Source organism: Oryx dammah, unplaced genomic scaffold (genome assembly GCF_014754425.2).
Source record: "Oryx dammah isolate SB20612 unplaced genomic scaffold, SCBI_Odam_1.1 HiC_scaffold_17, whole genome shotgun sequence".
NCBI lineage: Eukaryota > Metazoa > Chordata > Mammalia > Artiodactyla > Bovidae > Oryx > Oryx dammah.
This window is the reverse complement of record NW_024070201.1, coordinates 23,154,628-23,178,585: the sequence shown is the minus strand read 5'-3', so window position 1 is coordinate 23,178,585 and position 23,958 is coordinate 23,154,628. Positions and strand designations below refer to the sequence as shown.

At 53.1% G+C, this 23,958-nt stretch overlaps 1 protein-coding gene and 1 non-coding gene across 2 annotated transcripts; one reads left to right on the top strand and one right to left on the bottom strand.

The window, feature by feature from the left end:
• The first annotated feature begins 4,284 nt into the window (after positions 1 to 4,284).
• Positions 4,285 to 4,358, top strand: TRNAR-CCU. Its single transcript has one exon. It is a non-coding gene; the product is annotated as a tRNA-Arg (tRNA).
• A 5,794-nt stretch (positions 4,359 to 10,152) lies between these two features.
• On the bottom strand, positions 10,153 to 23,647 carry ANKK1 (ankyrin repeat and kinase domain containing 1). The gene is given in 14 exon segments (XM_040257786.1): positions 10,153 to 10,443; positions 10,445 to 10,866; positions 10,869 to 11,090; positions 11,093 to 11,362; positions 11,365 to 11,417; positions 11,419 to 11,461; positions 12,677 to 12,728; positions 13,351 to 13,460; positions 14,588 to 14,731; positions 15,310 to 15,359; positions 15,604 to 15,674; positions 15,676 to 15,768; positions 17,254 to 17,548; positions 23,250 to 23,647. Coding segments are annotated over 14 exon segments (2,514 nt in total).
• Positions 23,648 to 23,958: the final 311 nt, after the last annotated feature.

The following is a 23,958-nucleotide window of genomic DNA, read 5'->3' as shown; positions in this document are numbered from 1 at the left end:
CAGGATCAACTGCATCCATTCATCCATCCATCCCCCCAGCATGGTCTTACTCGGTGAATATTCACTGAGCAACTGTTTATGGTGCTCCAGACCCTGAGCGAAGCGCTAGGAATGAGCAGTGAAGAAGGGGCTTACCATCCCTGCTTTTGCGGAGTTCACAATCCAGTGGACGTTGGGCCTTAACCCAACACTCACAAGATAGTGGTGAAAGCTCTGGGCAGAGTCCCGGCTGGGTGCAGCGACCAATGTCACGGGCACGCGATGCCCAGCCCCGTGGCGCTCTTTACCTAGATGATGAGGGTGACTCGGGAGGCAGCAGCCCCAGCGTGCCTTGACCTGGGAGCAAATAGGTAGGGACCTGGGGAGGGCAGGAAGTCTGATGGCAGAGGACTTCCTCGATGGTGGGGCGGAGGCCCCTGGAAGCGACTGCACATTCTGCTCTGGGTGGGCTCAGAACAGGGCAGTCAGCTGCCTGCACCTGGGGGCTTTGAGGACTGGCATTCTTTGGGGGTCTTGCCAGGGTGCTCACCTACCTGGGTTGCCTTCCCACACTACCCTTGTCCTGGGGAGGTGTGGCCCGGCCTGTGCCCCCCTGCCTCTCTGCCCTCCTGGGCCCCAGGACCCAGGCTGTGTCCATGGCGTTAGCAGACACCTTTGCCTCCCATGCCGTCCTGTCCTCCTCGTGACCCCTGGTGGTCAGCCCATATGACCCCCCATTACAGAGAAGAGACCTTTCAAGTAGGGAGGGTGGTGGTCAGGTGTCAAGGCTGGCCTTTGAGCCCAGGCCTTTCAACTCTGCATCTGATGTTATTCATCCAGCCCCTTCCCTGACCAGCCCTGAGTGAAGTTAGGAGAGGGCACTGTAGTCAGGAAAAAAAATTTTTTTAAGAGGAGAGAGAAAAAGAAAACCATCTGGGACCAGACTTTTAGGACGTGGCCCGTAGGGTGACTGTGACTAGAACAATGACCATTTGGGCGGCTGGACCACGTGAGTACATGACGGGGATGGATGTGCAGGTTAGGAGGAGCAGATTTGAGTGGGTTTTCAGTAGCAGTAGGCAGGAGTCTGGGCATCCACGTGACTGAAGTTCCCCTCCGGCCAGCCAGGCATCCCTCCCTGCCTCCGGTTCTGGGGGGATCAAGGGGAGTAGGAAGCTGGCGGGGAGAGTAGACCCTCTTTGCAGAGGGAGACCACGCTGGCTTAGTGGATCTCTGGGGGGCGGGGAGAAGGGGGCACTTGGTAGGATCAGCTTCCCACTCCCTCTCCCATCCCAGCTCCGCTCCTTGACAAACAAAGCAGGGTGAGTGCTGCTGCGCAGAGCCCCTGGCCTGCAGGGCGTCTGGAAAGGACTTTTACGTGGTTGGAGCCATGCAGCTCCGAGTCCACAGAAAATGCTCCGTGCCCACCACACTCGATGTGCTTTCTGCCATCTTCACCCAGGGCCTTGTCTGGAGATGTGTGTGTGAGGCTGGAGAGAGGAAGGCAGCCCCCCACACCCCACAACCCCCTGGATCCTCAGGGTCAGAAGCTGGGAGTCAGGTGCTGAGGAGGAAGGCGGGAGTGGTGGGGAGGGAGGTGGTACCCCCTGGGACATGGAAGAGGCAGGGGGCTTCTTTCGTAGGGTTTTCCTGACCGGGTTCAACTGCAAACACTGTCCTATTGGCCCCATGGGTGTAGTCTGTGGAGGTCAGGCTCCGAGCTGCATCCAGGACGCGGAAAGGATGGCGTGGGCAAGAGAGAAAGGAAATTGCCTGGAGGAGACAAGTTTTGTAGTCTAGTTCTTACCACAGCAGGTGCTGCTCTGGGTTACAGAGCCAAAAAGCCCAAAGCAGGGACACCCCTGCCCGGGCCATTCTCAGTCTCATGTCCAAATCGCTTCCCCTGCCCCATCCCACACCCTCTGCAGTTCTCTCCTCATCCACGGAGCAGGTTGAGCCCTCACGCTGTGCCTCTGCGCACTGGAACGTTAGCCCTGGCTGGACCCTTCCCTCTCCTGGTAGATGCAGGCATGGCCGCCTTACTTTGCTGACATGGAAGCCCTTGTACGTCTCCCGGGGCTTCACAGATGTGTGTCAAGCAGCACGACTCACTGCTGAGGCTTGCCCTGCCCTCCAGCTGGCCTGACACTACTTTAGATGTGTTGCAAGAGGTCTCAGGGTCACAGCCCACCCCAAGGTACTGAAGGAGAGCCACCCTTTCCTCCTCTGGATGGACTGGCAAAGAAAAGTAATCAGCTCCTTCCAAGAGTACCCTTGACAAAAGACTGCAGAAGGCCAGATTGTTGGTGACCTCTTCCAAGAGAAAAATTCCTCTGACTCTGCAGAAACTCTGGAGAAATTGCAAGAAAATAATCTGTCGAGTGCTTACTAACAGATCTGCCCTTTGACCACAGGGCCTCTGATTATTATCACAAGCCAGTTAGATAAGCAGCAGATAAGCTGTTAGATGATGCAGCCAAGTCTAAGAAAGTTTCAGCGGCCGAAGGGCAAAGGCTGGTGTCATCCCCTGGAGGAGGGCATGGCAACCCACTGCAGTCTTCTTGCCTGGAACATCCCATGGACAGAGGAGCCTGGCGGGCTACAGTCCATGGGGTCGCAAAGAGTCAGGTACGACTCAGTGACTGACACACACACAAAATCATACGCTAGTGGATGACCCAGCTTCAAAGCCCATGGCCCTTCCCCTACCCAGCCCCCCAGAGCTTCCCTCCCCACCTCAGCCCTGCCTGGCAGCTACCGCAATCCCTTCAGTTACAGTAACAACCCTGCTGCCTGTATCTGATCCAGCAGGCATGGATGGAGTGTGGAGGAAGGAGCAGGTATTAATAGAATGTGGAAATAAGCAGATGCAGTGATGGGCTCACATCCAGGCAGGAACCTCGCTGTAGGGAGCGTTGGGACAGAGTGACTTGTCTCCAGCCAGGCAATCGGAGAAGTCTTCGCGGGCAGGGACGGGTGAGGTGGGTCTTGAAAGATGATCGGTAGGCCTCTGACCCACACTGGGAGGAGAAGGGCCCGGGACCATGAGGGTAAGGGGCGTGGAGTGAGCCTGTGCTTGTGAGCACGGTGGCAGGACCAGCTGGAGCGCCTGAGGCACGCGGGCCTGGGGTGCTGGAGCCCCCGCTGGAGTTGTGTTCTATGCGTGCTGGTGAGGGAAGGAAGGCGGTGAATGGTCTTGAGCAGAGGACCAGAGATGCTGTTCCTGTGCTCAGGGAGCCCCGAGGCCCCTGTGGTGCTCTGCCCACTGGCTGTACCCCACCCCCCCACTCCCGGCCACAGGCTGGAGACCAGCCCCGTCCTCCGTCTAGCCCATTATTCTTTCATGGGGCTCCACCCTCCCCGGTTGGCTTTGGTGGGACAGTCTCCCAGTCTCCTCTGATACTTCTAGGGTGTCTTTTCAGCCCCAGGCTTTTCCCGTTGGTCCCCGGGAGAACCCCCATGACTGCGGTGTGAGGTTACACAGGTGCCGCACCTGGACACTGGTTGCCACAGTTGGTTTGGACTTCCTCCCTGCCTTTAACTCCTATTAATACAGCTTGCCAACCCCTCTGCTCCTTCTGGGCTCCTAGCCCCACAACCTGGAGAAACACCCTGAGGGACCACTCTTCCCAGCACAGGAGGCCTCCCAGGCAGAACAAACCATCAGCATCTCTGGGACAGCTAGACAGGTAGTGCCATCTCCCAAGGCAGGGCTTCCCTGATAGCTCAGTTGGTAAAGAATCCGCCTGCAATGCAGGAGACCCTGTTTCAATTCCTGGGTTGGGAAGACTCCCTGGAGCAGGGATAGGCTACCCACTCCAGTATTCTTGGGCTTCCCTGGTGGCTCAGCTGGTAAAGAATCCGCCTGCAATGCGGGAGACCTGGGTTCGATCCCTGGGTTGGGAAGATCCCCTGGAGAAGGGAAAGGCTACCCACTCCCATATTCTGGCCTGGAGAATTCCATCAACTGTATAGTCCATAGAGTCGCAGAGTCAGACATGACTGAGTGACTTTCACTTTCACTTTTCATCTCCCAGGGCTCTCCTTGGTGGGTTGGGGGGGTGGGGTGGAGGTGGGATGTATTGGCTTAAGCAGTAGTGTTGAGGATTGTCTAGGCAGAGAGTAGTGAGTAGGTGAACAAAATGATCAGGAGAAAAGGTGGGCGGAACAATAGAGGAGAAGAAAATGAAGGGAGCCCCGGTACAAACTGGTGACGTGCATCCTCTCATTTCATCGCCTCAACAATATGTGTTACAAAGAGGGAGGCAGTGCTCAGAGTCTAGGTAAAGAATCCACCCCAGGGACTCCCCTGGTGGTCCAGTGGCTAAGACTCTGTGCTCCTAATGCAGAGGGCCCAGGTTCAATCCCTGGTCAGGGAACTGCAGTCAAATAAATAAATATTAAAAAAAAAAAAAAAAAGAATCCGCCGCAGCTCTGCCAGACTCCAAGTCCCCTCACAGGAGGATTCCCTTCTCCATCACCCTTTTCCTCGTCCCACATGTGGTGAGGGGGCTTTGGAAGACATGGTTTTTTCTGATGGCATCCTCCTTCTCGGCGGAGTGACCGCAGCTCCCAACTCCCCCGCACGCTGAGTCCCAGCTCTGGAATTAGGGAGGGTGTCAAGGTCTCCCCATGAAGTGCCCACCCTCTTGCCCGCCACCTGCTCTTCCGCTGGGCTGTCCACACCCACAGACAGGCCGGTTGCTCTTTCACATATCCCGGCCTCTGGGGTCCCCACCCTTTCCAGCTACTCCAGACCTTGGCCCTTGTCTGCTATGTCCTTGTCGTCCTCCAACATTGCAACTCCAGAAAGCCCTTCCTGGTGAGCTTAGTGACTGATTGGATGGTGGGAGGGGGGGCGAGGGGAGAGGAGGGTAGACCCCCCTGTCTGTGCACCAGCCACAGGTGGCTGCTCAAATTTAACAGATCGAAGTTAAAAATTGGATCCCTCAGTTGCATCAGCCACATTTCAAGTGCTCAGCAGCACGTGGAGTTAGTAAGAGACACGGATTATTTCTGTTCTCTTGGAAAGTTCCGTTGGACAGTGCTGGTCTAGAAAGACTCCTAGACTGGGGGCTGGGGTACCCACAACTAAATGACTCAATGGCACATCCATCTAATGGACATGAGTTTGAGCAAACTTTGGGAGATAGTGAAGGATGGGGAAGCCTGGCATGCTGCAGTCCACGGGTCACAAAGAGTTAGACACAACTCAGTGACTGAACAACTAAGTGAGGGACAAGGGCAAGGAGTAGGGCTTGTGGGGGTTCCATTTGGGACACTGAGTTTAAGGGTCTGTAGGACCCCTGCATGGAAACGTCCGGTAGGAAATCAAAGGTTCCTATCCTCCTCCTCCCCAATCTCCCCTAAACAGGTTTGGAATTCAACTGAGATCCTCTCCTTGGGAATGTCAAGGGCCTTAGTAAAATCCAATTCTAAATGTCCCTCTAGAAGGCAGCTGTGCTGAAATGGCACTCAGGGTAGAAGCTGTGTGTGTCTGTAGGGTCTGTGTCTGTCTGGCTTGGGATGGCTCGGGAAGGGAGAAGAAGGTGCTAGTAGGCAACGAGAGGGCTGTGTTGGCTGGAGCTGGCCTGACACTGAGAACTCCATTATCTCTTGGAGGAAGACAGTAGAGAATGCAAGGGTCTGGGGAATCACTGTTTAGACCCTGGGGTCATCAAAGCTGAAGTGAATCCTAGGGATAGTCTTGTTTGCATCTCTGTGGGATCCTCGCCATTTGTGGGACAATAGGAGCAAAAAAAAAAAAAAAAATCATTTACTTTTTCTAACTCAGTTCTTCAAAGTCTCTCCTCAGACTCTTCCAATAGGATAAGCCAGACACTACTGCCCTTCCGTGGTTCCCTCCTGACTATTGATCTGAGGTCACTTGGCTTTGAACATGAAGCTGCACACCCCTTCTCTGGCTCGTGCAGAATTCTAGGCATGGAGCAAAACTCAGACCTCAAGGTGTGAGGAGAAACAAACAGCATCATGTCCCCTCTTTCCCTCTTCTTGCTCCAGCATGTTCTAGAAGAGACACAACTCCCAGGGACATTTGGCACTACAAGTTTTGCCCAAGGAGGATGGGGCAGGCAGCCAGCAGGGAGCAGGCAGATGGAACAGTGCACTGAGCGCAGCCCTGTCCCGGTCCTCAGGGTCCCCACTTTTCCAACCAGAGAGGAAAAGACCACCATCCTGGGCTGCTGGCCAGTGACGGTCTTCATAGTGATGCTGAGAGCACAGAAAAACCACAGGACGCCCCCTGGCGGTTATCCTCAGCCTTGGCTGTTCTCCAGCTAATACCTTCAGTTCGGTTCAGTTCAGTCGCTCAGTCGTGTCTGACTCTTTGCAACCCCATGAATCACAGCACGCCAGCCCTCCCTGTCCATCACCAACTCCCCGAGTTCACCCAGACTCACGTCCATCGAGTCAGTGATGCCATCCAGCCATCTCATCCTCTGTCGTCCCCTTCTCCTCCTGCCCCCAATCCCTCCCAGCATCAGAGTCTTTTCCAATGAGTCAACTCTTCGCATCAGGTGGCCAAAGTACTGGAGCTTCAGCTTTAGCATCATTCCTTCCAAAGAAATCCCAGGGCTGATCTCCTTCAGAATGGACTGGTTGGATCTCCTTGCAGTCCAAGGGATTCTCAAGAGTCTTCTCCAACACCACAGTTCAAAAACATCAATTCTTCAACGCTCAGCCTTCCTCACAGTCCAACTCTCATATCCATACATGACCAAAGGAAAAACCATAGCCTTGACTAGACGGACCTTAGTCGGCAAAGTAACGTCTCTGCTTTTCAATATGCTATCTAGGTTGGTCATAACTTTTCTTCCAAGGAGTAAGCATCTTTTAATTTCATGGCTGCAGTCACCATCTGCAGTAATTTTGGAGCCCCCCAAAATTAAGTCTGACTTGTTTCCACTATTTCCCCATCTATTTCCCATGAAGTGATGGGACCAGATGCCATCATCTTCGTTTTCTGCATGTTGAGCTTTAAGCCAACTTTTTCACTCTCCTCTTTCACTTTCATCAAGAGGCTTTTTAGTTCCTCTTCACTTTCTGCCATAAGGGTGTTGTCATCTGCATACCTGAGGTTATTGATATTTCTCCTGGCAATCTTGATTCCAGCTTGTGTTTCTTCCAGCCCAGCGTTTCTCATGATGTACTCTGCATAGAAGTTAAATAAGCAGGGTGACAATATACAGCCTTGACATACTCCTTTTCCTATTTGGAACCAGTCTGTTGTTCCATGTCCAGTTCTAACTGTTGCTTCCTGACCTGCATACAGGTTTCTCAAGAGGCAGGTCAGATGGTCTGGTATTCCCATCTCTCTCAGAATTTTCCACAGTGTATTGTGATCCACACAGAACATCTATTTCTGCTTTATTGACTATGCCAAAGCTAATACACTTAGATACCCTTAGATCTAATATGCCCTTACATCAGGGCATAGCTCAGTCAGTAAAGAATCTGCCTGCAATGCAGGGGACCCAGGTTCAATTTCTGGGTAGGGAAGATCTTCTCGAGAACGAAATGGCAGCCCACTCCAGTATTTTCACCTGGAGAATCCCATAGACAGAGGTAGCCTTAGCAGGCTACAGTCCATGGGATCCCAACAGTTGACATAACTTAGCGACTAAACCACCACCACCCTGGTTTAGGTTTAACTGGTTTAGGGTGGGGTCAGTTCTGGTTTAACTGCTCAAGGGTGGGGCCAGGTTTTTAAAAAACTCTTACATTCCTCCTCACCCTGCACACCTCACCCAGGAGGTGCTAATATGCAGGCATGATTTATAACCTGTGTTCCAGGGCACAACCCCTTTCAAAGCAGCTCCCAGGGCTCTCTGCGGTAGACGGTGGTTTGTGTGGGGTGAAGTGTCCAGGGCCCGTGAGGCTGGTAACATGATCCTGAGACCACAGCGCAGGAGACACGTTGCTGCCAGCATTGCTAGAGAGGACGCCTGCACTCGGCATGTGCATGGGACAGACAGGTGTCCTCTGCTCCACCTCTGGAGCAGAGGCTGGTGCCAATGGCACTGCAGCAGCCCACGAGGGGGACACTCAAAGGCAGGCCTGGGGTTGTAGCTCTTTAGGGGTTGTGAAACCACATAACTCAGCCTTAAACCAACCAGGCCCACTTACACTCCACAGACAGAGTGTGGGTCATCTCTGAAGGTGAGAGAGGCCTCAAAATATGGCATGGTTAGTTTTAAGGGCTGGGTAATTTCATAGGCTAATGAGTAGGCAGAGTATTCCAACTATTTTGGGAAGGAGTTGGGGTGAGTGATTTCCAGGAATTGGGCCACCACCTGCTCTTTGATGGTTGGCCTCAGAACATCAGGTTACGTCAAGTGGGTATGTCACTTAGCTTGCTGATGTGTTACCATAAGCCTATATTGAGGCTCAAGCTCTAGTGGAAGTTGGTTCTTCTGCCATCTTGGACCCATTTGATTTCAATGTTAATGGCGTGTCCTCAGGTTATGTCATTCTTTTAAATGCTGTGCCTGGCCCTCTCCCCTCCCATTTCATTTAGGGTGGAAGATGTTCTCTTCTCTGACAATTGCAAACATCCTTGATTTGGAGGGGGCTTCTTTGGAGAAGGAAATGGCAACCCACTCCAGTATTCTTGCCTGGAGAATCCCATGGACGGAGGAGCTTGGTGGGCTACAGTCCACGGGTCACAAAGAGTCGGAAACGACTGAGTGACTTCACTTTCATTTTCCTTGGTAGCTCAGACAGTAAAGAGCCTGCCTGCAATGCAGGAGCCCCAGGTTCCATCCCTGGGTCAGGAAGATCCCCTGGAGAAGGAAATGGCAACTTGCTCCAGTATTCTTGCCTGGAAAAATCCCATGGATGGAGGAGCCTGGTGGGCTACTGTCCATGGGGTCTCAAAGAGCCAGACACAACTGAGCAACTGACTTTTTGAGTTGGAGGGGCTGCTCCAGCATCATGAAAAGGGAGAAAGGAGTTGGATAGGACCCCTAGGGCACCCCTACCCGACCCACAGTCCTGCCCCAACCCCTCCCAACAGTGGGCCAGCCCTAGCAGAGCCAGAGAGGAAACAGAAGCCACTGGCTGCGAGCCTAGGCTGGGTCACACAAGGCTAGTGTGAGCAGTCCCAGCCCCACTCCAACCAGCAGACCAGGCCAGGCAGCTGATGGGGGCAGGACAGAGTTCCCTGAGCCTCTTCCCAGGAGGAAGTCCCTGCCCAGTGAGCTCCACACCAAGCCCAGAGAACTGCACCCTGCCCCCCAGGTGACATCACCCCCACCCCAGATGACATCACCACCCCTCCACCTCCCAGCACCTGCACTCTGCCTCCTCCCTGGTGGGAACTCACACATACACGTCATACACTCACCACACATGTGCACACACACACACACACACCCCGTACTAACACTACTGGCCCCCATATCCAACCTGGACTCATAGCTCTGTCTACTTCTTGGGAATTACTCAGAAACACAGCTTTATTGAAGTGAGATTCAAAACTTGGTCATTTAACTGGACAGAGTGAGGGTGAGGCTGGGGAGGACAGGGACCAACGTCCCATGTAGGATCACTCATGAGAAGCTCCCGTCGCCCACAAGAGACTGTACAGCAGACCTGGGCGCTGGGACCAGGGCCGCCAGGGAGGTGGTCAGTGCAGCAACAGGGCCTGGCTAGGGCTCTCAACCGGAAGTGGACATTTCCTCTGAACTTTTAGTGCCTGCCCTTCCACAAACACATGCATCTGTCTGTCCTGACCCTGCCCTAGTCACACAGACACGAGCTGGGAGGGAGCGCTTCCCTCTTCTCCGGGCCTCCCTCCTTCTTCAGAGAGAGTTCCAGGATGCAAGGGTTCCTGCAAGTTCAGGGGCAAGTGATTAAAGGTGAAAGGAATCTGGGAGTAGAGGGAACTCACTCTGGGGGCTTGAGTCCGGGTGCAGCGCGGAGCAGGCTGAGCGTCTGCTCGAGATACACATGGAGGAGGGGCTGAAAGGAGGTCTCCAGCCAGGGGCCCCTTCCGCAGCTACAATCTCCCTGCCCCTCCACCACCCAGGGGACCAGGTTCCTGTCTCCTTTCAAGATCAAAGGAGCAGGTGGCAAGCACAGGGAAGGGGCCCTGCCAGAAGCCCAGGTTCACTTCCAGCAGCCTCTGCTCCTTACAGGAAAGGAGACCCTGGTCTAAACTTCCATCTGGGCTCCCGGCTCAGCTCTGCCCAGAATGGCCAGTGAGGGCTCCCTGCCCTCTGGGAAGGCAACAATGTTCTGCTTCTGGCTCTGGAGGGCCAGCTGCAGGGGTGTGCAACCAACCCCTTCCTGGAAGTCGAGCTGGGTGCCAGCCTTGACCAGCACTTTGAAGATGGCCTTGTTTCTCTTCAGGGTGGCCGGGAGCGAAGGGGTCCAGCCCACCTTATTGCAGGCATGGACGTCCACATGGTGCTCCAAGAGGTGGATGATGCTCAGGAAGGCCCCACCTCTGGACCGCCAGGTGAAGGGGTGTCCAGCCTGACTGCTCGGCTGCATTGCAGTCAGCCCCACATTTCAGCAGGGTGGCCACCACCACCTCCGCCTTGTGGTGGGCAGCCAGGTGCAGGGGGATCCAGTTCATGCCTCCAGGAGCCCCCACGTCTGCCTGGCTCTCAGCCAGCAGGTGGATGATCTCCAGGTGGCCCTTGTAGGCTGCTAGACACAGGGGTGTCCAGCCCTGCTGGGTCGGCAGCTCCAGGCTGGCCCCATACCTGAGCAGCATCTTGCAGATAAGGTACTTGCCCCTGGCAGCCACGGTGGGCAGTGGGCTGTAGCCGCTCTGGTCGAGGGCATCAGGGGCCGCCCCACTTTTTAACAGATGTTGGGTGGCCCTCACTTTGCCTCGCTCCACTGAGAGGTGCAGTGGCCTCTTAGGTTTCTCTGCCGAGCATCCAACTCCGCCCTCTGGGCTGTTGGCAACTTGACCAGGCTGACGTGGCCAAAGTAGGAGGCCACGTGGAGAGGGGTCTTGCCCTCAGCCTCTCACAGGTTGGGGTCAGCTTGATGGGAGACCAGAAGCCGGGCCACATTCTCAGGGTTGTTCTGTGCAGCCAGGTGGAGTGGGGTCCACCCCTCATGCTCCTGGGCATCACGCAGGCCTCTTGGTCCAGGAGCAGACGGGCAGAGTGGTCGTCCCCATTCTGGGCTGCAAAGCGCAAGGGGGCCCAGCCGTCCTCATCCACCAGGTGGGCGTCAGCACCGTGCTCCAGGAGCGGGGCGCAGAGGTTGGCCTGCTGGTCCTGGGAAGCGATAAGGAGGGCCATGTAGCTGTAACCGCAGGCTGTCTGGCGGTCCATGTCCACCTCGTGGGCCAGCAGCAGCCTCACCCCCTCCAGGAGGCCCCGGGCCACCAGGAAGTGGAGAGAGTGACCTTGTTCTCATAGATGCACACCTGCTCATCGCTAGGGACCAGGCTCTCACTGTGAGAGATGCAGGACCCGCTTCAAATAGTCTCCTGAGTCTGCTGGGAGGAAGATGAGATTGAGAAAAGGACCTCTGACTTTGTCCAGGGGTCATCTCAGCCATCTCCTTATCTCCTGGAAGTACCATCCAGGAACACAGTTTCCTGGATGGGTGAGTGGGGGTCCTTTCCCTAGGTCCCACTGCTCTAGACAGCAGCTGAGTCTGACAGTTCTTCCTGTAAGGATGAGGCAAAAAGAGACCAGTCCGGAAGTAAACCCTGACTCCACCGCTTAGCACCACGTGCTCTCTGCCTCTTTGAGCCTGGGGGTCCTGATCCCCAAGGAGGACACAAGCAATGCCCACCTTGTGCTACTACCGTGAAGACAAATCCTGTAGGTACGAACTTCTGGAGAAGTGCCTGGCACAAAATAAATAAATGCAAATTGAAGATAAATTTGCAGTGGTGCTCTGTGATGTGAACTCCTCCCGAGGCACTCAGGGATCCATTTCTTCCTGATTTACCCAGTGGTGTATTAGAATTAAAAGCAACAATTCCCAAAACGAAAAAAAAAAAAAAAAAACCCACAAACAAAATCACTGCTCAGACCAAACCACAAGAGATTCTGAGTCAATTATTCTAGGGTGGCTCAGGCATCAGGTACTCCTTCATTCCCTCAAGAAATTCCATTATGCCACCAGGATTGAAAACCGATGTTCCCATTTCCCAGGCCAGGGCCTCAAAAGAACACAGTCCTGAAGGGGAAGCAGAGCCAGGCCCCCCAGGGGCATGGGCATTTCTGGAACTCAGGGCCGGGTGCCCAGAGAGGGAACACAGACTCCAGGCCTGGGAGGAGGGTAGGCCAGGGAAGATGGCAGAGGATATGGTTTGAGTCCCCTTTGTCCTCCGCTGTGTGTTCTGGGGTTCCAGCTGAGACCTGTCTGGACTCACCGCTGTCTGTTCAGTTCAGTCACTCAGTCATGTCCTACTCTTTGCGACCCCATGGACCACAGCACGCCAGGCCTCCCTGTCCATCACCAACTCCCGGAGTTCATCCAAACCCATGTCCGTTGAGTCGGTGATGCCATCCAACCATCTCATCCTCTATCGTCCCCTTCTCCTCCTGCCCTCAATCTTTCCAAGCATCAGGGTCTTTTCAAATGAGTCAGCTCTTTGCATGAAGTGGCCAAAGTATTGGAGTCTCAGCTTCAGCATCAGTCCTTCCAATGAACACTCAGGACTGATCTCCTTTAGGATGGACTGGTTGGATCTCCTTGCAGTCCAAGGGATTTCAAGAGTCTGTTAGCTCCTGGCAGATCTCCTCACTGACCTGGGGAACCGGAAGACAGGGGGCGGATCAGAAGAGAGCCGGGCGGTTCTGGTCCATGTCGGCCTCGTCTCCTTCCTTCGCCTCTGAGGACTCTCCTCCCACCCTGCGCCAGGAGACCCCTACTCTCTCATGCCCGCCACCAGCTGTGTCTAGGGGAAGACCCTGAGTTGGGGACGCCCTGCCCAAGAAAGAGTGGCCCAGGGCCTCAGCTGCCCCCTGGGCCAAGGGAAGGCAGGGTGGTGGCCCTGTGGGTTCAGCCCGGAGCCCCGCACTAGCTCATGGCTGGTTCCTAGGTGAGGAGGGTAAGGACAGCGGAGCAGGGATGATGCTGATGGGCAGGGCGGGAAAACGGGGGAGAGCTGCGGGCGCCCTCTGCAGGACGGGCCCTGTTTAACCCCACATGGGTCAGGGAGGGCATGTCCTTCTCAGGGGTTCTGGGCCACGGCCACCACCAGCCCTCAGAGCATCCTCGAGCAAATTAGGAGAAGGTATCCCTGAGTGACTGTGTGGCTTGGCCAGCAGAGTATGCGCTGAGTCTGGTCCCCATCTGCCCCTCAGCCAGGCGGCCTCACACAGGCGTGCATTCTCAGTGCCTGCCAGAGATGCACGCACACGTACGCACCTCCCCGGGGCAGCCCGCTGCGCAGGACACTTTCCCGGCCAAGGCCTCCCTCTCACGGTGGGCCGCCGGACTCTGAAGCAGCGAAAGCATGTCTGTCTCCGGTATGATGTCTGCTAAGAAACAGTAGTGTGTGTAGTGTTAGATGCTCAGTCGTGTCCGACTCTTTGCAACCCCATGGACTGGAGCCCGCCGGGCTCCTCTGTCCATGGGATTCTCCAGGCAAGAATACTGGAGTGGGCTGCCATTTCCTTCTTCAGAGGATCTTCTGAACCCAGGGATCGAACCTGGGTCTTCTGCATTGCAGGCAGATTGTTTACTATCTGAGCTACGGGGAAGTCCCCAAGAAACAAAGACACAGCAAAAGAGGCCACAGGTTGGCCTGTAGTTCTTCCCCATTTTAAATGTGTTTTCCTCTACCATGTCTCCTGTACTTCCTCCCAAAACCCAGCCCCGGGCTTAGGGGCACCCACACATGAGCATCAGGAAGCAGGCAAGCTGGGACCCTGCCTTGGGGTGGGGGTGTGTGTGCGTGCCCGAGTGTTGCTTCAGACATGTCTAACTCTTTGAGACGCCATGGATTGTAGCCCACCAGGATCCTCTGTCCATGGGATTCTCCAGGCATGAATATTGGAGTGGGTTGCCATGTCCTCCTCCAGGAGATCTTCCTGGCCCAAGGATCAAACCCACGTCTCGTATGTCTCCTGCACTGGCAGGCAAGTTCTTTACTACTAATGCCACCTGGAAAGCCCTTTGAGGGTAGACCTTTTCCATAAAACACAAGGGCAAGACTAGGTAATCTCTAAGATGCTCACACTTACACACCAGTGTGCATTTACACCATCCCTAGAGGACTGGATGATTGCAACATCCATCCACGCCTGTGAGCCTATGATCTGGGAACATTTTAAATGAGCACACTGCAGCCTGAGAGGACCCAGGCCAACTGGGGACTCAGAAGCAGCAGAGCCAGGCCCAGTTAGCTTCTGGCAGTGAGGGGTTTCTAATTTACCTCCCACACGGTACACATTAAGCCAAAGAGACCAGCCCACAGTCCTCAGCTGCCCCTAGCCCCTCTGCCATCCCCCCACCCCCCACCACACTGTGGAGCAGACTCTGCCCTAGTGCCATGCAGGGCTCTCCCTGCGAGTCTTGGGAGTGGCCTGGGGCTTCGGTCATCTCTCCTGGCCCGTGGGCACCCCAGCTCTCCTATCCTCGTCTAGGTCAGTCTGGTGAGAACCTGGAAAGCAGGGCCTTTTCTTGGGCTCCTGGTCCCAGCAGTGCCTCATCAGATCCACCATCTGCTGGGACTCATCTGAGACAGGCTGCAGGGAGGGCCGCCTGCCTGTGGCCACTTGGATGACGATGGTCATGACGTTGAAGCCTGTGAGAGGAGGCCCAGACTGTGTGGGTGAGGGAAGGCAGGGGCAGAGGGGCTGGGCGGGAGGTTGGGGCTCTGCCTATGCACACAGCAGGGGCTCCATAAATGCACAGTGAGTTAATACCTAGATTTCAGGCTGACTTGAGGCTTAGATTTGAGCAGCCGGGTCTCTGGACCAGCTCCAGATCCTCCCAGGCCAAGACTGGTCGTGGCCCCTCACTGTGAGCCTTTGCTGTCCAAAGGCAGCCAGACTGACTGGCAGGCCTAGTTATAGGCTTTGATTTTGCACTTTGCTGGATTATCCAAGTTCCCTGACAGTCTGTTTACCTGACACTATGGCAGGGCTGGGGTGGGAGAGACAGGAAAGAATATTTTGAAGCAAAGGAATCAGAGGCAGAAAGCATAGTCTGGGCTGAAGGCTGCCCTTTCTTTCACTGACGTGTGAGCTCTAGAACCAGGGGGAGGAAGGTGGGAGGGTGAGGTCCCCAACATAAACCTGCCCCTGCCCCGTCTCCACCAACCCCCAGCCTCCCACAGTCCCTTCCAGGTCCCCATGTGACGGCGCCACTGCCACCTGCTACCTGGATCCGGCTTCTTCTGAGCGAGGATTTCCCAGATCACGATCCCGAAGCTGCAGGCAGGGTGAGTGCGCCCAGAGTGACTTCCTCAGCTATCCAGCCAGTGGGGCCCCATGGACCACAAAATCCCAGGCAAAGCCTCTCTGGCCGGAGTCCCGCCGCACCCCTCCTCCTCCCACGTGGGCGGGGGGGGGGGGCAGATGTCACCCCTGTCCTGCCCTCTGCGCCTTGGCGTCCAGGCAGGGTGGTGACAAGCTGCTTGCTGGGTATGTGGCCTGGAGCCCACCTTCCGCTAACCTGTACACGTCATATTTGGGCCCTGGGCCCTTGTTATTCTCCAGGAACATCTCAGGGGGGTGGGGGTGGGGGGGTGTAGCTGAGGGTGCCCTGCAGAGCTGATCTCTTGGTGCACTGCATCCGGGTCAACTGCTCCATCCTCTTGGACAGGCCAAAGTCTGAAACCTGGAAGGAAGCCCAGGGTGGGGATGGGAGGGCAATACGGTCTTGCCTCCAGAAAGCTGCTTGAGTTCCTCATCCCTCTCGCCTTCCTCATTTCCAGTGTTGTGTAGCCACTGAGAGCACAGGCTCTCTCCCATAGCTACCATGGATGACAGGGTGACCTCGGACAAGTTACCTTCTCAGAGCCTTCCTTTCCTCATCTATAAAATGGGAATCATGCCAGAACTTAACTCGTAGTGCTATTATGAGCATTAAACAAGGAAATATACAAAAAGCACTTAGAACAGTGCCTGGTGCACAGTAAGTACTTGGTAGGTGTGGCCATTACCCAAAGGACCTGTGGATAAAGTTGCTGTCTTTGGTGAGCTTCTGCTCATCCCACTTCCAGGGGCCCTGAAGCATTGACACCATGTATATTTATCCAACCCTCTGCTTCCATCCATCGACTCATTCATATACCAGTTGCCAATTCACTGAATTCCAACTAGGCTGGGTATTGAGAATCAGGCAGCAGATAAGAAAGATGAAACTGGGTCTTCCTTAGTGGTCCAGTGATTGAGAATCCACCTTCCAATGCAGGGGACATGAACTTAATCTCTGGTTGGGGAATCAAGATCCCACATGTTGTGGGGAAACTAAGCCCACGAGCTGCAGCCACTGAGCCTGTGTGCTCTAGCGGTCCCCAACAAGAAGCCCGCATGGCACAACGAAAGAAAGCCCCCACGGGCCACAACTAAAGAAAGCCCCCACAGGGCACAACAAAGAGCTCACAAACCACAATGAAGACACAATGCGGCCAAAAAAACCAATTTCTTCTATGAAAGATGAACCCCCGCCCCGACACCCATTACTCTCCTAAGTGGTTATTCAAATAGGGAGTAGAGTTACTAACGAAACAGTTTCATAAATGACTATATACTTACAATTGGGGTTAGCAATGTGAAGAGACACAGTGAGGCTGTATAACAGAGGCTTGTGGGAGTGGATCAAGGAAAACTTCCCTGAGGAGGTGTTATTTAAGCTGAGAGCTGAAAGATGAGTTAGGCCTTTGCTAGACAAGGAGGGACTGGGGGAACACTGTTCTTGACAGTGGAAACAGAATATGCAAAAGTTCCAGGGCAGAAATGAAAGCGTAACATGTCTTAGGAACTGGGGAAAAAAAAAAAAAAAAAAGGTCATCATGACCCTTCTTAAAAACATCTCACTTACACACATCCTTACTTGAATCAAAGAATGGGATAGAGATGATTCTGTCCACATTAGAAATGGAAGACTGAGGTCCAAAGAGGGTTATTGCAGGCATCCTGATACGCAGTTTCGTGCAGCAAATTTCACTATGCATCCATCTGTTTTAGGTGTGATCCCTGCCTTTAGTATTTGTCCATGAAGGGAGCTGCTTAGAACTCTTTGACAGGCCAACCAGGCAATAGATAATCCAGCTTATATGGAGAAGACTCTGGAATGACAGGGGACAGACGGGGTCCTCACCCTGACATGCAGGCAGCTGTCCAGGAGAATGTTGCCTGGCTTGAGGTCCAGATGGAGCAACGGTGGCTTAATGCTGTGGAGGAAGTTCATGGCCAGGCTGGTCTCACGGATGGTGCAGACCTTGAGCTGCCAGCCGAGGCTGTGAGTGGGAAGCATCTTCTCCAGGGAGCCGTTGGCCATGAACTCCATCACAATACCCAGGGGCTGCCTGCAAACCCCACAGATGGACACGATGTGCTGAAACTTGATCTTCTCCACTTGGGCTGCTTCTTCAATGAGGCAATTCACATCAGAGCTATGGAGGAAGGGGAGTGAAAGATGGAAGCTGGTGACCCTTTAATTACAAGAGGAACGAGCAGGACACACAGACTAGGCTTGGTGCCAGGCTGCACAGACCCAGAGACCCCCTTGGGAGCTTGTGAGGTGATGGAGGAGGAAAGAGAGGTACGAAAGGATGCTCCGATTAGGGTCCAGCAAATGAAACAGGAAGTGAAGGAGTCTGTGAATTTAGAAGTCAGCCCATTCTACAGAAGCAGCCACAAAAAGCCTGCTGTTTATTCTGGCTACCTATGTATGTCTGTGTCCCACAGGAGACCATGAGCCCATGGAGGACCAAACATGCCTGCTGCTTCTGTTTTAAAAGATTTATTTATTTAAGAGGTACCAGCTCACGCCAATCAGAACGACCATCATTAAAATGTGTACAAATAGCAAATGCTGGAGAGGATGTGGAAAAAAGAGAATCCTCCTACACTATGGGTGGGAATGTAAATTGGTGCAGCCACTGTGGAAAGCAGTATGAAGGTTCCTCAAAAAGCTAAAAACTACTAAACAATCCAGCAATCCCACTCCTGGGCATATATTCAGACAAAACCATAACTCAGATACATGCACCCCTATGTTCATATTAGCACTATCCACAATAGGCAAGATACGGAAGCAACGTAAATATCCATCAACAGATGAGTGGATAAAGACTATGTGGTGTGTATACACAGTGGAATGCTACTCAGCCGTAAACATGGGATAATGCCATTTGCAGCAACATAGATGCAGCTAGAGATTATCACACTAACTGAAGTGAGAAAGACAAATGCACATGATATCACTTATATGTGGAACCTAAAATATGATGCAAATGAACTTATCTATGAAACAGAACAGAATCATGGACATGGAGAACAGACCAGTGGTTTCCAAGGAGAAGGGGGTTCATAGAGGGATGGAGTGGAAGGCTGGGTTAGCAGATGTAAGCTTTTATATATCGAAAGGATAGAGAATAAGGTCCTACTGTATGGCACAGACAACTATATTCAGTATCCTATGGTAAATCATAATGGAAAAGAATATTTAGAAAAAGCATGTGTGTGTGTGTATATATATATATATATATATATATGAATCACTTTGCTGTATAGCAGAAATTAGCACATTGTAAATTAACTATACTTCAATAAAAATATGGAATAATATCATTTATTGCCTTTTTGATTGTGAAAGAAATATATATATATATATAGATGTATATATATGCACACACACATACCTTGTAGAACATCAAGGGACTAGAAAAGAAAATTAGGGAATTCCCTGGTGGTCCCATGGTTAGCACTCAGCACATTCACCGTGGGACCTAGGTTCAATCCCTGATTGGGGAACTAAGATCCCACAAGCCACATGGCATGCCCCCCTCCCCCCACCAATTAAATCATCAGTAACCCAACCTTTTAGGGTTGGCCTCTGTTAATAATTTACTATATTCTTTTACAATACATTGCAAGAAGCCTCTCTCCTCTTCTCCCTCCCTGTCCCTCTTTCCTCCTCCACTCTCCCTTGCCATCACAGAGTGTGGGCTGTTTTTGACCTGCTTTTCCCTGTCAGGGTAGCGAGAGCATGTTCTGAATCATTATTCTCCAGAAGCGAGCTCTGTAATGGCTGTATGGGATTCCATTTTGGAGATGAACTATAATTATTCTTTGTACTCGTCACAGCACACGGCCACGCATAGCACAAGGCATCTTTGCTGAATTGAAGTCAAGACTGAAGGGAAAGCCTTACAGAATAAGCATTTGCAAAACCTTTCGCTCTTTTCACTGTCCATGCCCACAGAACAGCAAATATGCAAATTGTTATAGATTGTTTGGGGATGGTGGGGATGAAGATTAAGGAGAAATGACACTTTTTAAAAAAGCAAAGTATTTGCAAAGCTGCGCTGGCATTGCAGTCAGAGGCTGCTGGAAATGTGTTCATAGGGCCTCCCTAGGAAGCCAGCCAGAGCGCCTCACCCCCCCACCCCACCCCCCGCAACTGGACAGGTTGGCCGGTCCAGGTTTAGGTCTTACTGTCTTCTCTACTATTCAAGAGAGCTCCCCGCTCCTCCCCCAACCTCTGCAATGTATTTTTAAAATCTGTCTCCTCTTGTCCTTTTGAGATCATAAGAACTGAGAACACATCCATCATGAAGTGGACAAAACATGGGATCTGGGGCCGCATTGCCTTGCTTTTCAATCCCAATTTCATCTCTGTATGATCTTGAACAAGCAAACTCTCCAGGCCTGTCTGTTAACTGTAAAATGGGAACAATAGGGACGTGCACAACTCCCCTTGACACCTAGACTGCTTGAAAGTGCTTGCGACACCTACTGTCTCTCTCTTTTCCTCGTCTCCCCCACCCTTTCATCTGGTTTCTGGTCCTAATATCTCACTGATCAGTTATTACTATAGCCTACAGGCAATTTTCTGTTCTTGGCGTGGGATTGGTCCTTCCAGAACAGGCAGGCTCCTGTTCTCTTACTTGATCACTAGACCCAGTCCCAGTATCTCCAGGCAACCTCAGCATCTCCAGCTGGGTATTCACACTTAAAGTGTCTAAAACTGAACTCCTAATTCTCTCTTCAAACCCACTCCCCGCTCAGCCTTCTCCATCTCAGTGAATGGGCTCCATCCCTCTAGTCTTCAAAGATCTTGATTATCCTGGACTCCTCTCTTCCTCTCCTTCCCACAAACTGCTCCTTGGCACATCCCATCAGTGCTACCTTCAAAATACAGCAAGAATCTGGGGGAAGGGGGAAGGAATTAATTGGGAGTTTAGGACTGACATATACACAGTGCATGTTTGCATGCTAATTTGCTTCATTTGTGTCCAACCCTTTGCGATCCCATGGACGGTAACCCGCCAGGCTCCTCTGTCCATGGGATTCCCCAGGCAAGAACACTGGAGAGGGTTGCTGTGCCCTCCTCCAGGGGATCTTCTCGACCCAACGACCAAACCTGTCTCTCTTATGTCTCCTGCATTGGCAGGCAAGTTCTTCACCATTAATGCCACCTGGGAAGCCCCATGTACGTACTGCTGCTGCTGTTGCTAAGTCGCTTCAGTTGTGTCTGACTCTGTGCGACCCCATAGACTACAGCCCACCAGGCTCCCCTGTCCCTGGGATTCTTCAGGCAAGAACACTAGAGTGGGTTGCCATTTCCTTCTCCAATGCATGAAAGTGGAAGGTGAAAAGTGAAAGTGAAGTCGCTCAGTTGTGTCCAACTCTTAGCGACCCCATGGACTGCAGCCACCAGGCTCTTCCATCCATGGTATTTTCCAGGCAAGAGTACTGGAGTTGGGGTGCCATTGCCTTCTCCACATATACACACTACTACATTTAAAATAGTGGGCTTCCCAGGTGGAGATAGTGATTAAGAACACTCCTGTCAATACAGGAGACCTAAAAGATGAAGGTTTGATCCCTGGGTCAGGAAGATCCCCTTGGAGGAGTGCATGGCTACTCACACCAGTATTCTTGCCTGGAGAATCTTGCATGGACAGAGGAGCCTGCAGGCTGCGGTCCATAAGGTTGCATAGAGTCAGACATGACTGAAGTGACTTTGCACGCACAATGCACACACATTTAAAATAGATAACCAAAATACCCAAACATAAAACAGAGGCAATATTGTAACAAATTCTATAAAGATTTTTAAAATGGTCCAAATCCAAAAAAATTTTTAAAAAGATAACCAAGGAAGACCTGTTGTATAGCTCAGGGAACTCTGCTCAATATTCATATCTGCAATAATCTAAATGGGAAAAGAATTTGAAGAAGAAAAGATATATGTATAAGTGAAACACGCGAAACTAACACGAAACTGACACAACACTGTTAATCCACTGTGTGTGTGCTGGGTGTTTACTCGTTCAGCCGTGTCTGACTCTTTGTGACCCTGCAGACTGTAGCCCACCAGGCTCCTCTGTCCATGGGATTCTCCAGGCAAAAATACTGGAGTGGGTTGCCATGCCCTCCTTCAGCAATAAAGCCCTACCCTGCTTTAATTTTTCGTGAGTTCAGTATAAGCTGGACTGCTCAAATGGATTTGGTTGTTTGTTTTTTAAAGGTATCTGGGTACAAACCCTAGGATATCGACCCACGCAAAGAGCAGAAGAGTTCCTGTGACGTTCCGCTTATCAATTTGTTATAAGCGTGATAGCAAATGTATAAGCAAAAACAAAATTATAAGCATTTTTAGATTTTCATGTGAGCTCCTGCTTTGGCGGGTGGATTCTTTACCATTGAGTCACTATGGAAGCATGTCTGTTACATTCATCATCATATTCATTATATCTTAGGGTCCAGCACAGCACCTGGCACATAGTAGGTGAGCAATAAACATTCATCAAGAGGACAAATGAATGAAAAGAGGGAAGGAGGAAAACTCCTAGGAGAGCACTCGACAGGTGGCAGGTGCTAATTACTGTAAATAAATCTCTTAGTCCTTAGGGATTGGGAAGGGATTTGAGATGGGGGTTACTGTCAACGTCTCATGAGTAGTCTTATCAGTGTCATCTGTTTCCTCTTGCTCTTTGCTTCAAAGGCTGTAAATGATCTGGACAGATTCTAGAATAATCTGACTCTACTCCCAAGCCAGGATGTTGAGGGAGTTAGATGGGTGAGTCTGGGACTATCTCACTTTGCCCTTTTTCATTAAGCAGGAAGGGGTCTGGGAACTAGGAAGGAACTTGGCTGTGTGGGATGGGAGGCTGTGTCTTGGGAGCTTGCGTAGTGACCACAGAGATCGTCCAGAAAAGATGCCACACTGTCCCCCACACCCCCAAGGACCTCCAGTTGATACCCCAGAAGCCTTGGGAGGAGGACATGGTGATCATCTCAAGACTTCACATCCCAAAGTGTCTCCTCCACGGCTGCACCAGGGGCCAGTGCACAGCCAAGTACTGCCAGTCTGGTAGGAATGGGACTGGAGCTGCATCTCAGCGGGAAGGCAGAGACGGGTGGAAGCACTGCGGGAGAGGTAGCACCAGGGAAAAGGAGGCCTGCCAGGGAGAGGCCACAGCATGCATCATGGGACTTGGGAGGAGCCAGAGAGAAAAACGGCAGAGACTGTAGCAAGTCAGGCTTGGGCCACTGGCAGAGCCAGTGTGAGAGCTGGTAGATGAGTGGGCTGGGCAGGTTCTCAGGCCAGTAGGCTGGCAGCCTCCACCTTCCAAGCCCCTTCCAGCCTGCACTAGCGGAGGGGATAAGGCACTTCCAAGCCAAGTGCCACAGCTCCTCAGCAAGCCCAGCCCTGCCTGCCTGCCCTGTGGGTTCAGGGGTGGGTAGGAGGGCGGCAGAGGGCCATCCAGAGCTGTCATCACCAGGCTGACACCCCAAAGGAAGGTGAGGCTGGAAAACAGGAGGCCAGACCCGATCAGGAGGTCGGATTGAACAAAGGCATCTTGCCGGTAGTTCCTGCTCACTTTTGACCTCCGTGGATTTCAACAAACAGGTCTGGGTTCACAGACAGACCCGAGCGTATTTCAGAGACGACGGAAAGAGGCAGGCTGTGCCTGGGGGAGGTCAGGCCACTGCACAGAGTTTCCAGAGGCGGAGAGGTCCATGCTTAGTCTCAGACCGGCTGCCTGGTCCTCGCTCCCCGGGCCTCAGTTTCCCCTCCCCTAAAGGAACTGAAAGAGCTTGGCGAAAGGAGCGGGGCGGGGCGGGCAGGCAGGCTGGGGCCTGGGGGCGTCGGGCGGGAGGACGGGGAGCTCTCGACGGCGCACTCGGTCCGCCAGCGCTGCTGCGGCGCCTGGGACAGCCCCTCGGCGCCGGTCGGCCTCGAAATCGTCGCGGTTGAAGGCGGGGAGGCCGCCCGGCCGCCGCTCCACGCGCGCGGCCGTGGCGTCGGCGCGGCCCGGGCTCTTGGCGCCCCGCGCGCTCCGGGCCGGGCTGCTCCCTGCGCCGCGGGTCCCTGAGAGGGGCGCTGGGCAGGCGGCGGCCCTCCCTCCTTCTCCCTCTGGAGTGAGGAGACACCGGCCCTGCCCTGTGAGGGCTGAGGAAACCCAGCCGAGCCCTGAGGCACCCCCGGCAGTGATAGCGGCCCAGTCAAGGAAGGGGGCTCCCTCCCCACTCAGCATCCTCCCCGCGCAGCACCCTGAGAGGCCCTGGCGCGCCCCGGCATCCCGCCCTCAGCAGGGGGCTGCAAGAGGAAGACATCCTGAAGTTGGAAGCGCGAGTCTAGGCTGGACCAGTCGGTCCTCTTTGATGTAGACCTAATTCTGTTCGCAAGTTAATTCATTTATTTATGCAACTCATATATGTCCTGAAAGAAAGAGAGAAAGAGAGAAAGAAAGAAAGAGAGAGAGAAAGAAAGAAAGAAAGAAAGAAGGAAGGAAGGAAGGAAGGAAGGAAGGAAATGAAGTCGCTCAGCCATGTCTGACTCTTTGCG